We start from the raw sequence: 15203 nt of genomic DNA, 5'->3' as shown, positions 1-15203 counted from the left end.
CCAAAGGTAGACTATTATAAACAGTGGGGCAGTGTAAGCAAGAGTGAACAATCTCCCTAGCAGTTTCTCTGGGAATTTGGAATTGATATCTTAAAGCAGTAGCATTTTGATGATGAAGTAAGTGAAAGGCTCTGGCTTCCTCAATCACCGTAGCCACTGTATTTCTGGTTAACAAGTCAGCCAAGTCATTAAAGGCATTTAAAGGGCCGGGCAATCTGGAATGAGCCCGAATGTGTCCAATGAAAAATATTTTATTTCTTTTCCAAATTTGTTGCTGTAAATTACTTAACAAATGAAATATGGTAGTTTTATTTTCAGGCAAAACTGCAGTTTCAATGTGTGGAAACAACCTGACAATATATTGAGAATCAGAATAAAGGTTAACTTCTTCATCTGCAAACATAGCAAAAGCCCCTATGAGTCCGAAATGCAGTACTTGGATGCAATCTCAAAAACAACACAATGATCTCTGTTCATTTCCAAGGCAAACCATTCAATATCACAGTAGTCCAAGTCTATGCCCCAACCGGTAACCCTGAACGCTGAAGAAGCTGAAGTTGAACGGTTCTATGAAGACCTATAAGACCTTTTAGAACTAACACCCCAAAAAGATGTCCTTTTCATTATAGGGGACTGGCATGCAAGAGTAGGAAGTCAAGAAACACCTGGAGTAACAGGCAAATTTGGCCTTGGAATATGGAATGAAGCAGGGCAAAGACTAATAGAGTTTTGCCAAGAAATTGCACTGGTCATAGCAAACACCCTCTTCCGACAACACAAGAGAAGACTCTACACATGGACATCACCAGATGGTCAACACCAAAATCAGATTGATTATATTCTTTGCTGCCAAAGATGGACAAGCTCTGTACAGTCAACAAAAACAAGACCAGGAGCTGACTGTGGCTCAGATTATGAACTCCTTATTACCAAATTCAGACTTACATTGAAGAAAGTAGGGAAAACCACTAACCATTCAGGTATGACCTAAATCAAATCCCTTATGATTATACAGTGGAAGTGAGAAATAGATTTAAGGGCCTACATCTGATAGATAGAGTGCCTGATGAACTATGGAATGAGGTTCATGACATTGTACAGGAGACAGGAATCAAGACCATCCCCATGGAAAAGAAATGCAAAAAAGCAAAATGGCTGTCTGGGGAGCTATTTGAAAATAGCTGTGAAAAGAAGAGAAGTGAAAAGCAAAGGAGAAAAGGAAAGATATAAGCATCTGAATGCAGAGTTCCAAAGAATAGCAAGAAGAGATAAGAAAGCCTTCCTCAGCGATCAAGGCAAAGAAATAAAGGAAAACAACATAATGGGAAAGACTAGAGATCTCTTCAAGAAAATTAGAGATACCAAGGGAACATTTCATGCAAAGATGGGCTTGATAAAGGACAGAAATGGTATTGACCTAACAGAAGCAGAAGATATTAAGAAGAGGTGGCAAGAATACACAGAAGAACTGTACAAAAAAGATCTTCATGACCCAGATAATCACGATGGTGTGATCACTGACCTAGAGCCAGACATCCTGGAATATGAAGTCAAATGGGCCTTAGAAAGCATCACTACAAACAAAGCTAGTGGAGGTGATGGAATTCCAGTTGAGCTATTTCAAATCCTGAAAGATGATGCTGTGAAAGTATTGCACTCAATATGCCAGCAAATTTGGAAAACTCAGCAGTGGCCACAGGACTGGAAAAGGTCAGTTTTCCTTCTAATCCCAAAGAAAGGCAATGCCAAAGAATGCTCAAACTACCGCACAATTGCACTCATCTCACATGCTAGTAAAGTAATGCTCAAAATTCTCCAAGCCAGGCTTCAGCAATACGTGAACGGTGAACTTCCAGGAATTCAAGCTGGTTTTAGAAAAGGCAGAGGAACCAGAGATCAAATTGCCAACATCCACTGGATCATGGGAAAAGCAAGAGAGTTCCAGAAAAACATCTATTTCTGCTTTATTGACTATGCCAAAGCCTTTGACTGTGTGGATCACAATAAACTGTGGAAAATTCTTCAAGAGATGGGAATACCAGACCACCTGACCTACCTCTTGAGAAATCTGTATGCAGGTCAGGAAGCAACAGTTAGAACTGGACATGGAACAACAGACTGGTTCCAAATAGGAAAAGGAGTACGTCAAGGCTGTATATGGTCTATGATCACCCTGCTTATTTAACTTCTATGCAGAGTCCATCATGAGAAACGCTGGGCTGAACGAAGCACAAGCTGGAATCAAGATTGCCAGGAGAAATATCAATAACCTCAGATATGCAGATGACACCACCCTTATGGCAGAAAATGAACAAGAACTAAAGAGCCCCTTGATGAAAGTGAAAGAGGAGAGTGAAGAAGTTGGCGGAAAGCTCAACATTCAGAAAAAGAGGATCATGGTATCCGGTCCCATTATGGCAAATAGATGGGGAAACAGTGGAAAGAGTGGCTGACTTCATTTTTTTGGGCTCCAAGATCACTGCAGGTGGTGACTGCAGCCATGACATTAAAAGACGCTTACTCCTTGGAAGGAAAGTTATGACCAAACTAGAGAGCATATTAAAAAGCAGACATTACTTTCCAACAAAGGTCCATCTAGTCAAAGCTAGTTTTCCAGTGGTCATGCATGGATGTAAGAGTTGGACCGTAAAGAAAGCTGAGTGCTGAAGAATTGATACTTTTGAACTGTGATGTTGGAGAAGACTCTTGAGAGTCCCTTGGACTGCAAGGAGATCCAACCGCTCCATCCTAAAGGAAATCAGTCCTGAGTGTTCATCGGAAGGACTGATGTTGAAGCTGAAACTCCAATACTTTTGCCACCTGATGCAAAGAACTGACTCATTTGAAAAGAGCCTGATGCTGGGAAAGAATGAGGACAGGAGGAGAAGGGGATGACAGAGGATGAGATGGTTGGATGGCATCACCGACTCAATCAACATGAGTTTGGGCAAAATCCGGGAGTTGGTGATAGACAGGGAGGCCTGGCATGCTGCAGTCCATGGGATCGCAAAGAGTCGGACGTGACTGAGCAACTGAACTGAACTGAACTGAGAGGACACTGCTCATGCCACTAAATTATTCTAACATATCAGAGACTCAGGGTGTTTTGCCTTATCATTTATTTCTCAAAAGAGACCACAGGAAGGAGGTTACTATGTCATCCAGGCAGATGGAGTGCCTGCCAGTGGAGCTGAATCTCAGACTCCAACAGGAGAGATGCTTAAAGAGCAGGGACCTCCCAGTAAACTGTTGCAGAACACTTTCTGATATTCCTGGGACATAATGAGGTAAGATGGCAGGGCTAGCAGAGCTGAGGGTCAGTGGTCTGGTTTGGAGCCTGCAGGGAAAGTGGGTGTGCCCAGTAGGGAGCTACCTGCAGGTGTGGGGGAAATGTGCAAGACCCAGTGTGGAGACTTCATTTTCCTCCACAGTCTGTACTGGCTGCTGGGCATTAGATAAAATAGCAACGTCTTCCAGTTTTGACCACGTGACCACATATAGGAGAGGAACCTCGTCGTCCCACCCTCCCAAGCTCTTGGTTGTGTCTCGAACCCTTGTAATTGTCCAAGCCACCTTCTTTGTTCTTCGTGGCTTGAGGCTGTGCCAAGACCCTCTCCAATGTGAGTATTTTCTTGCTTGCCCAATACGTAGCACTGGCTCAACTCATTACTGGATTTCCTTCAATGGCTTTGTGTTGTAGCTGTCAACTTTGTGTGACCAGGGGTGGAGGTGAGTTGAGGAGCCTCCTGTGTCTCAGTCATGGACCAGAACTTCCTGTTTTCAGTTCTTTTACATATACATCTGGGAGTGGAATTGCTGAGTCATCTGGTAATTCTATGCTGACCTTTCGGAGGAACTGTCAGGCTGTTTTCCACAGAGTTCACACCATTTTACCTTCTCCCCAGCAAAATGTACAAGGGTTCCAATTTCTTCACCTCCTGGCCGATGCTTGTCATTTTCCATTAATTTTTTTTTTCTTATAGTCACACTATTGGGCATGAAGTGGTATCTTGTGATTTTGATATGCATCTGCCTAATGACTAATGTCATTGGCAATGGCACCCCACTTGCCTGGAAAATCCCATGGATGGAGGAGCCTGGTGGGTTGCAGTCCATGGGGTGGCTGAGGGTGGGACACGACTGAGTGACTTCACTTTCACTTTTCACTTTCATGCATTGGAGAAGGAAATGGCAACCCACTCCAGTGTTCTTGCCTGGAGAATCCCAGGGATGGGGGAGCCTGGTGGGCTGCCGTCTATGGGGTCGCACAGAGTCGGACACAACTGAAGTGACTTAGCAGCAATCACTAATGACTGGAGAAGGAAATGGCAACCCACTCCGGTATTCTTGCCTGGAAAATCCCATGGATGGAGGAGCCTGGCAGGCTACAGTCCCTGGAGTTGCAAAGAGTCGGATACGACTGAGCAACTTCACAATTCACAATGACTAATGACGGAGAAGGCAATAGCACCCCACTCCAGTACTCTTGCCTGGAAAATCCCATGGACCGAGGAGCCTGGAAGGCTGTAGTCCATGGGGTCGCTAAGAGTCGGATACTAATGAAGTGACTTAGCAGCAGCAATGACTAGTGATGTTGAGCATCTTTTCCTGGTCCTCACTGGCCACTTGTGTATCTTCAGAGAAATGTCTAAGATCTTTGACCATTTTTAAATTGGGCTGTTTATCTTTTTAATGTGGAGTTGTGAGAGATCTTTGTATAGTCTGGGTCATAGACCCTTATCAGAGACCTGGTTTGTTTCTTCTTCTCAGCAGAATCTTCTCACTATCCTGCTAGGATCCTTTGATGCACAAGTTTTTAATTTTGTTGAAGCTTATGTGTTTTAAATATCCTTTGACTTGAAGCTATTCTATATAAAGCAGTCAGTGGACTTACTCTTTGAGCTACCTCTATCCCTCATCCTCCTATCTGACAGAAGTTTTGGTATTTGTACTTTATTACAATAGGTCACATTTACATACTATTTATTACTCCTTCATCAGACTTAATTCCACAATGAAAATGTTCAGTACTCAATGTTAATATGTTGCTAATTCCCGCAAATGTTTTTTGATTGAATAAATCTTGTCTCTTGGAAACTCCCCAGGAAAGTTATCAGAAACAATATTTCTTGAGTTCTTGCACATTTACAAATATATTTAGGTCAAGGACAAATTAGTTGTACAAAAATCCTCAGTGCATATTTTCTTCCATAGAGTATTTAAGTTTTGCTTCACTATTTTTGGCACTGAGTATTGCTATCTTACAACCTGATTTTTTAAGGTTTTGTTTCTTTTTTAGTTGGAAGGGGAGTGTTGGCCTCCTGAAGGCTTCTATTTTTATCTTGAAAGACCACAATATTTACTTGCATTCATCTTATGTTTACTATAATGTGAACTTTTAATATGTAGACTCAAATCTTTTATTTCAGAAATATTTTCCTCAATTATTGTTTTAAATAATTCTTCTGTTTTGTTGACTTGATTTTCTTCCTGGTAGGACTTGATTTTCATGTCTGGTGGATCTTCATTGACTTTTTAATATTTAAAACTGTGTTTTTAAGCTACTTCTTCATTTTTATTTTATGTCATAAGCTTTTCTTATGGTTCCCTTTTTCTTCCTTACTTTACTTAGTCCTTATTTATGAAATATTTTTCTCCTTTTCTTCAATTTCTCTTCTCTCCATCAGATTCTATTTCATATCTTCCTGTTACCTTGCTATCTCTTCTTTGAGTTTCTATATTTCTGTTTTATGATGGTTCCTCATACTTTTGGGCTTCTCTGGTGAATCAGACAGTAAAGAATCTGCCTTTAGTGTGGAAGACCCTGGTTGAATCCCTCGGTTGGGAAGATCCCCTGGAGAAGGAAACAGCTACCTACTCCAGTATTTTTGCCTGGAGAATTCCATGGGCAGAGAAGCCTCAGTTCAGTTACAAATTCATGGGGTAGTGGAGTCGGACATGGCTGAGCGACTTTCACTTCTCCTCATACCTTTAATTGCCTTCACTAGTTTAAAAATCTATTTTAGATTATAATTTTTTCTCAGCTTTGTGGTGATATTTTACTGGGGATTTTAAAACTCCTCTTTCAAATGCTTTCAAGGGTTGCTTCTCATTTCTGTTTTTTTTTTTTTTTTTTTAAAGGAATCTCTTTATACAGCTTATATGATTTCCAAATTTCTTTCTGATTTTAAAATCAGAGTTAGGGACTATCTTTTGAAAGGAGAATCTTATCTGAGTGGGGAGGGTTGGAAGTAATAGGTTTCTTAATTTAGCTCAAGGGCTCCCTCCTCCATTGCAGTTTTCCTAATACACAGGTGGACTTCTCTTTCTTAGGTACTAAAGAGGAGGGCTCCCACCATCAGCCTGGCCACTATATGATATTACTCCAGCACTGCAAGGTAATGACCGCTCTCATATATACTCTGTATTCTTCTCTATTTATTTTATTCATATCTCCCAGCTCTTGTGTCCTGCCTTGCTTATTCTCAGACCCACTCACTTCAGCTCCCACTCAAGGTGGGCACTTTGCTTTCTGAGAGGTGAATATTTTCTAGTTGGAAGTGTAAGTATGGGAGGGAGTTGGGGTATGGCAAGTACTGTGCAGTGTCTCCATCTGCATGCATTTCAGCTGCTCCCAGACTGCCTTCCTGCAGTGGTTATAAATCAAATACCTATCTTTCCCCAGACTCTTTCATATCCAGGATTTCACGGGTGATTCGGGTTCTTACAATGAGATGTGCTCATACAATAGCTGAAATTCTTTTTCTGCTTGAACTACCTAGATGTTTCTTTTGACTGCCTCTGATTCACACACTGTTTTACTTCTACATTATGACATATTTTACACATCCCTTTGTAACACTTATAATGATTATATGTGTATATAATCATTTCTTTAGATGCAACTCTCAATTACCCTGTTTTCTCCACTCACGTGATTATTTGAGTGCTTTATTCTAACCTGTAATGAATTTGGGTGGCTCAGTGGTGAAGAATCTGCCTGCCAATGCAGGAGATGTGAGTTTGATCCCTGGGTCAGGAAGATCCCCTGGAGAAGGAAATGGCAACCCTCCCCAGTATTCTTGCCTGAGAAATCCCATGGACTGAGGAGCCTGGGGGGCTACAGTCCATGAGGTTGCAAAAGAGTTGGACACGACTTAGCAACTAACAACAAATTATGAATTTTAATTTTCTTTATTCGATGTGTTTGGATCATAAGAGTAGTGATTTTTGTTGTGATGAAATGAAATTCTTATTTCCAGGCGGGATAGGAAAAAATTAAACACAAAATTCTCTCTCTGCATCCATTTGGGCCTCTTCCCTCCCTCCCTAATGTGTAGTGTGCGCTTGCATTACATATTAAATAAACTTCCTCGAAGACAGGAGTGTCTGCTTGACCTTAAAGATAATATTTCCTCCTTTCTTCTGACATTAGCAATATAATTTCTTAAAAGGATAGCATTCTTCCCGCACTCTGTGGGGGATCACGGACTTCCTGCTCTCTTTATGCCTGCTTACCGGCACAATGCGTCCTTGGTAAACTTTGTATAAGATATCACTATGTCGTTTTGATGTGTGATCCTTTGTCTCAAAAACGTGTATGCCTGTGCCTTCAACTTGCACCTGGCGGAGCAGTTTCTCAGAGCTTTCTGAGAGTCTCTCTTCCGGGTTATAACCCTCAGTCGGGTTCAAATAAAATTCCCTTTCTTCTTAATTGTTAACTGAACTTTCATCGACAGCTGTAACAAGAAAAAAATTAGAAACTGATATGGATAAAGGCAGAGCTACTCGTGCTTGTCCTCTTTCCCGTCCCAACATCATCATGTAACCAGTATTCACAGCCGTGGCTATTCCTTCAAACACTTTTCCTTTTTCACACACAAGTATTTTCATATACAGGAGTTCTATGTTCAACTGGAATATTATCAAAACCCATATAGTACTCTCCAACTTTTTTTTCTGTTGGTAAGATTGCATGGACATCACTGGAAGTCAGTAGACAGAGACCTAGAGATAATCATTTTTTGGTAATATATTTATAAATGTAACAGGATCCCATCAGACATGATGAGTTTTTTGGTAAAGCAATATTTATTTATTTATGTTTCTTCTCTTTCCTTCTATCCTGCCTTCTTAACCTGTATTCTCCGTCAACCACTTCAGTCCAGTTCAGTTCAGTCACTCACTCATGTCCGACTCTCTGCAACCCCATGAATCGCAGCACGCCAGGCCTCCCTGTCCATCAGCATCTCCCAGAGCTCACTCAAACTCATGTCCATCAAGTTGGTGATGCCATCCAGCCATCTCATCCTCTGGCATCCCCTTTTCCTCCTTCCCCCAGTCCCTCCCAGCATCAGAGTCTTTTCCAATGAGTCAACTCTTCACATGAGGTGGCCAAAGTACTGGAGTTTCAGCTTTAGCATCATTCCTTCAAAGAACACCCAGGACTGATCTCCTTTAGAATGGGCTGGTTGGATCTTCAACCACTTAGGGAATGTATATTAATATTATGATGTGCAGCCTTCTTAATATGACAGTAGCAATATTTGTTTACTATAACCAAGTTAGAAACATACTCTCATTATGTGCAAGTCATCTGTCTGGTGACTCTATTTTTTTTCATTTTGCATATCTGTCTATGGTTGTTGTAATACTACTTTATCATAATTATTACAGCTTTAAAATAAAACTTGATATCGCCTACATCAAGTCTTATCAAATTATTCTTCTTCAAGAGTATTTTGGCTATCGTGCCTTTTGCATTTTTTGTATGCATTTCAGAATTGCATTGCCAAGTTTCTCTTGGTTTACTTTTGCAAAAACTTTTCTGGGGGTTTGATTGCATTGAGACTGAAAATCAATTTGAAGAGAATTGGCATAGTTATCATATTGAGTCTTCCAATCCATGAACATCGTATACATTTCTGATTTGGGGGTATTAAAAAATGTCTGTCACTAAAGTTTTTATAATTTTCTTTGTAGTGTTTCTGCACAAAACCTATTATGTGTATTTATAAGCTCTTCATGTTTTATATGATTATACAAATTATTGATAGCATATTAAAAAGCAGAGATATTACTTTGCCAACAAAGGTCCGTCTAGTCAAGTCTATGGTTTTTCCAGTGGTCATGTATGGATGTGAGAGTTGGACTGTGAAGAAAGCTTTGCAATGTTGAAGAATCGATGCTTTTGAACTGTGGTATTGGAGAAGACTCTTGAGAGTCCCTTAGACTGCAAGGAGATCCAACCAGTCCATTCTAAAGGAGACCAGTCCTGGGTGTCCATTGGAAGGACTGATGCTGAGGCTGAAACTCCAATACTTTGGCCACCTCATGTGAAGAGTTGACTCATTGGAAAAGACTCTGATGCTGGGAGGGATTGGGGGCAGGATGAAAAGGGGACGACTGAGGATGAGATGGCTGGATGGCATCACCGACTCGATGCACATGAGTTTGGGTGAACTCTGGGAGATGGTGATGGACAGGGAGGCCTGGCGTGCTGCGATTCATGGGGTCGCAGAGTCGGAAACGACCGAGCGATTGAACTGAACTGAACTGAAAATTTATTGAAATTTCATTTGCTGATTTGTGTTGTTGATTTATGTAGTACCATTGAGTTTTGTATATTTCCTTTGTATGCATCTATTGTGATAAATTCTCATTGATTCTAACAATTATCTGTAGATCTGTTTGAAATTTTATGAACATAGTTGATTTTTGTGTTCATGAATCTGTGTTCTGTGAATAAGATTTACTTAAAATCTTCCTTTTTCATAGAATCCTTGTTGATAATTTTATTTTTAAACAGCTTTATTGACATATAATTGACATGAGTCCTTATTAAGCTCTGCTATCAAGATTATGTTTACTTCATATGACATGCTGGGAATTGTTTATTTTCTGTTTATATCATATTAGAATTAGTTATTCCTTGTTTCTTATTTTCTAATTATGTCATATTAGAATTATCTGTTCCTTGTTTGCCTTATAGAATATGCTTACGAAGAGGTCTTATCATGGAGCTTTTCTTTGGTCAAATATTGTTGACCATTGTTTCCATCTTTGCAATGGTTTTCTACTTTTTCTTGTGTCAGTTACAGTTAGAAAGTTACTTTTTCTATGATCCTTTTGTAGCATTTAGTTTTTTTTGTCACGTGAATTGAAAAAATTAATGAAACAATTTCACCAGTTTAAGGATATCATGAAGCAGAAATGCGTAAGTCCAGAGCAGAAAGAATCGAACAACAGCAGGCATTATCTAGAGAACAGGAGAAAAGAGTGCCACCCTGAGCTATTTTGAGCAGGTCTAAGAATGAGTTAAAATTTTTACTTACAAACCATATCACAGATAAAACCTTTCTCTATAATATGTAAGGAGTGCTAGAAATTGACAAGAAAAAAGCTAAAGAATATATAGGAAAATGAGCAAAAGAAATAATGTTTTCAGATAAAGAAATATAAGTAGCTTTTAAGATATGAAAAATGCTTGAAATAATTCATGATGGAGAAATGCTAAAGTCTCTCACTGTTTCCATTGTTGCCCCGTCTACTTGCCATGAAGTGATGGTACCGGACGCCATAATCTTAGTTTCTTGACTCTTGAGTTTTAAGCCAGCTTTTTCACTCTCCTCTTTCACTTTCATCAAGAGGCTCTTTAGTTCCTCTTTACTTTCTGCCATAAGGGAGGTGTCATCTACGTATGTGAGGTTGTTGATATTTCTCCTGGCAATCTTGATTCCAGCTTGTGCTTCATCCAGCCCAGCATTTCACATGATGTGCTCTGCATATAAGTTAAATAATCAGGGTGACAATATACAGCCTTGACGTACTCCTTTATTTTCTTGAGCTCTAAAATCACTTCAGATGGTGACTGCAGCCATGAAATTAAAAGACACTTGCTCCTGGGAAGAAAAGCTATGACCAACCTAGACAGTGTACTAAAAAGCAGAGACATTCCTTTGCTGACAAAAGTCTGTTTAGTCAAAGCTATGGTTTTTCCAGTAGTCATGTATGGATATGCGAGCTGGACTATAAAGAAAGCTGAGCCCTGAAGAATTGATGCTTTTGAACTGTGGTGCTGGAGAAGACTCCTTAGACTGCAAGGAGATCAAACTAGTCAATCCGAAAGGAAATCAGTCCTGAATATTCATTGTAAAGATTGATGCTGAAGCTAAATCTCCAATACTTTGGCCACCTGATGCAAAGAACTGACTCATTGGAAAAGACCCTAATTCTGGGAAAGATTGAAGGCAGGAGGAGAAGGGGATAATGGAGGATGAGATGGTTGGATGGCATCACTGACTCAATGGACATGAGTTTGAGCAAGCTCCGGGAGTTGGTGAAGGACAGGGAAGCCTGGCGTGCTGCAGGCCATGGGGTTGCCAAGAGTAGGACATGACTGAGTGACTGAACTAAACTCAACTGAAACAGATGCTAACTAAAACCTTCAGCAGTGCATGACTTCTCACTCATCAGATTGGTAAAAATCGAAAAGATTTTGCTCATGTTTAATTTTACTAGCTATGCCAAATTTATTTTCAAATGGGTTGCATGAATATACAGTCTTACTAGTAACGTGTGACAGTTTCTTCTCTCTACAAAACAATGAGGAAAAGGTAGACAACCCAGTGAGAAATGAGCCAGATGCTTGAGTTAACAGAAAATTAGAAAATCCAAGAAAGTGGTTACCTGTGTGGAAGATGGACAGGTAAGAAACTGGCGAGGAATAAATGTTGATATGGCATATATACAAGAAACACTCTCTTTTTGTTCTTGGTACGTGAGTGCAGGCTGCCATTTTAATGTTTTAATTCTTTAAGGAGTATCAGTTCTACACACGTTTTTGTTTGCATAATTTATTTTGTGAGGAGCTTTTTCTTTTTTTAAGTAGCCTGCCAACTCCAACATCTTGTATTTGTTATAGCTCCTTAATGTTTCAGCAGCACTGGTGGACACGATGAGGTCTGAGTCCAAAGAAACAAAGGATGGAGATTTAAACTGTTTGACTATAAAATACTTGGTTTGCTTTCCTCCCTGTCTCAAGGCTATGGTTTTTCCTGTGGTCATGTATGCATGTGAGAGTTGGACTGTGAAGAAGGCTGAGCACCAAAGATTTGATGCTTTTGACCTGTGTGTTGGAGAAGACTCTTGAGAGTCCCTTGGACTGCAAGGAGATCCAACCAGTCCATTCTGAAATCCCATTCTGGGATTTCTTTGGAAGGAATGATACTAAAGCTGAAACTCCAGTATTTTGGCCACCTCATGCAAAGCGTTGATTCATTGGAAAAGACCCTGATGCTGGGAGGGATCGGGGGCAGGAGGAGAAGGGGACGACAGTGGATGAGATGGCTGGATGGCATCACTGACTCGATGGACGTGAGTCTGAGTGAACTCCGGGAGTTGGTGATGGACAGGGAGGCCTGGCGTGCTGCGATTCATGGGGTGGCAAAGAGTCGGACACGATTGAGCGACTGATCTGATCTGATCTGTCTCACTCAGAATTCAACTGTTATTTCCACACTTCAGTTTCTCTCCCAGACAATACCTAATATCTGGGTATTCATTTTTTTTACTCTGAACTTTGACAACAGTGACAAATACCAACTCAGACTAGCTTAGGCAGTTTATTGGGTCATAACCGAACTATGGCAAAGGTGTGGGAAGAACTGCTCTCAAGATAAAGGGAAATGAAGGGCTGACTGGTCCCTTCTGAAGCCTCTCTTACCATCATTTCTCTGCTTTTCTAATTGAATTAGATTTATTTTTCTCAAAAAAGTTCCCTTCTCCCAGACTGAAACCATAGCTTCAGAAGTTTACAGGCTAATCTCTCCTACCTTTACCAAAAGGAGGGACTTCCCCTTAGTGTCCATTTAAATGAAGGATATCAATAGACCACACGCACGCATACACACACACACACACCCCCTCATCTGTGACTGGGTGTCAGGCTTCATGATCAAAACTTCCCATTAGATTCCTAAGTTGATGGTGCAAAGAACCAGGAGTTCTTCAGAAGAAACAGGGGCCTGTTCTAAAAAGGCAGAAGCCATGTTGGATGTATGCACTGTAGATATCCACCTGATAGATGATTTCTACTTTCTTACTTTTATTTTACGGGTGTTTTCTGTCTTCTTACTGAGATTTCAAGAGCGTCACGCCACTCCAGATATCGAATGCCACCTTCCCTATTACTTTCTTGGTCCACTTCAGGGATTGCCTGTGAAATGGAAAAGTATAATGATTGGTCATTAAACGTTCAGGGCAAATTTGCCTTTGAGAGGTTTTCTTGGGATCAGGGGGAGAATGAAACTAAAGCCTAGTATGATGCTGGGAAGAATAAATTGTTAGGGTAGGTCTGGCTGGGGCTTGCAGGAGCCAGGGAGTACTGGGGAAACACCTTGGCTATGAAAACAGTACACCGGCCCTACCACTGACTTGTTGAATGACTGTGGGTGATTCCTCTCTCTCCTTTGGGCTTCATACTCTTTAAGTATAAAGAATTTTGTCATGATGGTACCTACAGACCAGCCAGCCTTACTCTTTTGTGAGAATATGAGATAGCTCTTGGGGCTATTAGAAATTATATAACAACTGCCATTTCTCCCTGTGGATAATCCCTGGGGGAGGGCCCAAGGTCCCTCTCAGGATAGGGGTGGATATTTCCTGGTAGAACTAAGAAAAAGTAAGTCTTATCCTTTGTGAAACCACAGACCCACCCTTGGCACCAGGCCAACATGGAGCTGCATAAAACTAGGCTTAGCTTCAGCTCTCAGCTATATGCCTTCCTGACAACATGAAGACTACAAGCTTCTTGGTTCAGGTGGTGGTCCTTCTCGTCCTTGGGACTCTGGTGGCACAGGCAGCTGTAATAACAGGTGAGTGCATGAGTAGCCTGGGTGGGGCTGGCTTGGGTTGAGGAGAAGATGTTGGGGGCAGCCTGGGTCTTGACAAGGGGCAGCATGCAGAGCTGGAGCCCAGTCTTCCGCCTGCACAGAAGGTTTTGAGTGTATCCAGAGAAGTAGGAAATTGCCCACTAGACTCCATGTGCATTCTGCCCCAGGACTGAGAAATCAGAGCTGTTTGTGGAAGGAGTGTTGTAACATGACCTTGGCCTCAAGCATTGATACTTGGACAGAACATGCAATGAAGTAAGGAGCACCAGGAATCTGGGCCCTGGGTGTGGGGGGGTCTCTTCCCTGCCTGCCTGTCCCATCAAAGCACATCAGTCCTGTAAGAGGAGGTTAAGAACTAACAGGGCCTCAGAAATCATGGAGTCTGAAGACCTCTGTTTTCCAAAGCAGGACACTGAGACCTAGAGCGAGGTGAGGAATTGTCAGGACAATCTCCAGAGCCAGGATGGAGCTCAGGTCTCCTGGCATGTATCTCAAAGCTCCTTGTCCTTCCACCAAGTTTCCTCAAAGATGACAATGTGTCCTCATCTCCTGAAAGTCATTCCTCCCTGGCATATCCTCATGAGGGCCCCAGGACCCAGAATGGAGGGTGAGGGGAAGAAATGGACACCCAAAGGAAACCTGGTCCTATGGAGCTTTTCCCCAAAGCCCAGGGAACAGCCATCCGAGAGTGCAGACCCCAGCTAGCCCTGGTGAGCCTTCTCTATCTCAATATCCCTCAGCTTAAGGGACACCGCAGTGAGCAGTGGCTGGACCTGGAGGAAAGACTAGATAGTTGAAGCAGACACATTGGTCTAAATGTGGGGATATTTGTTTCAACAGGTAGTCTGAAAGGTCAAGGAAATGTTGTATTCAATGGAAGGGGTCCAGTCAATGGTCTATCTGCTGACAAAGAACAAGATGCAGTGAAAGGTCAAGACCCAGTCAAAGAACAAGATCCAGTCGTAGCACAAGACCGAGCCAGACTTCCATTCAAGCGTGGCTCCTGCCCCAGGGTTCTGTTCAGGTGCTTAGTGATGAACCCCCCTAACCGGTGTCTGAGAGATGTTCAGTGCCCAGGGGCCAAGAAGTGCTGTGAAGGCTTTTGTGGGAAGACCTGTATGGATCCCGGTAAGGTGAGAAAAGGGTGGAGGAAAAGGAGGCCCGTGAAGGGGCAGAGAGGCCGACTGGCCGAGGGCGATCCTAGGCTAGTGGGGAGAGGACACGGGAGGTGATGGAGAGACTGAGGGGTCTCAGGGGCTACAACTGGGGTCCTGAGAAGGATGGCATGTGGACGTGGTCCTGCCTCCCACT

At 41.9% G+C, this 15203-nt stretch overlaps 1 protein-coding gene across 1 annotated transcript in view; it reads left to right on the top strand.

Moving 5' to 3' along the window:
• LOC147360168 (uncharacterized) overlaps window positions 1–15203 on the top strand; it is a 90856-nt gene that overhangs the window by 60010 nt on the left and 15643 nt on the right. The window contains exons 9-10 of the mRNA XM_086331253.1: window positions 13773–13874; window positions 14733–15025. Coding sequence (XP_086187379.1) covers window positions 13773–13874; window positions 14733–15025 — 395 coding nt within the window. The remainder of the gene's footprint in view (window positions 1–13772; window positions 13875–14732; window positions 15026–15203) is intronic.

The sequence above is a fragment of the Bos grunniens genome, chromosome 13, assembly GCF_055505025.1.
Source record: "Bos grunniens cultivar Pamir isolate PY7600 chromosome 13, Bosgru_T2T1.0, whole genome shotgun sequence".
NCBI lineage: Eukaryota > Metazoa > Chordata > Mammalia > Artiodactyla > Bovidae > Bos > Bos grunniens.
Note: the sequence above shows the minus strand (reverse complement) of the source record. Positions and strands in the feature narration are given on the sequence as shown.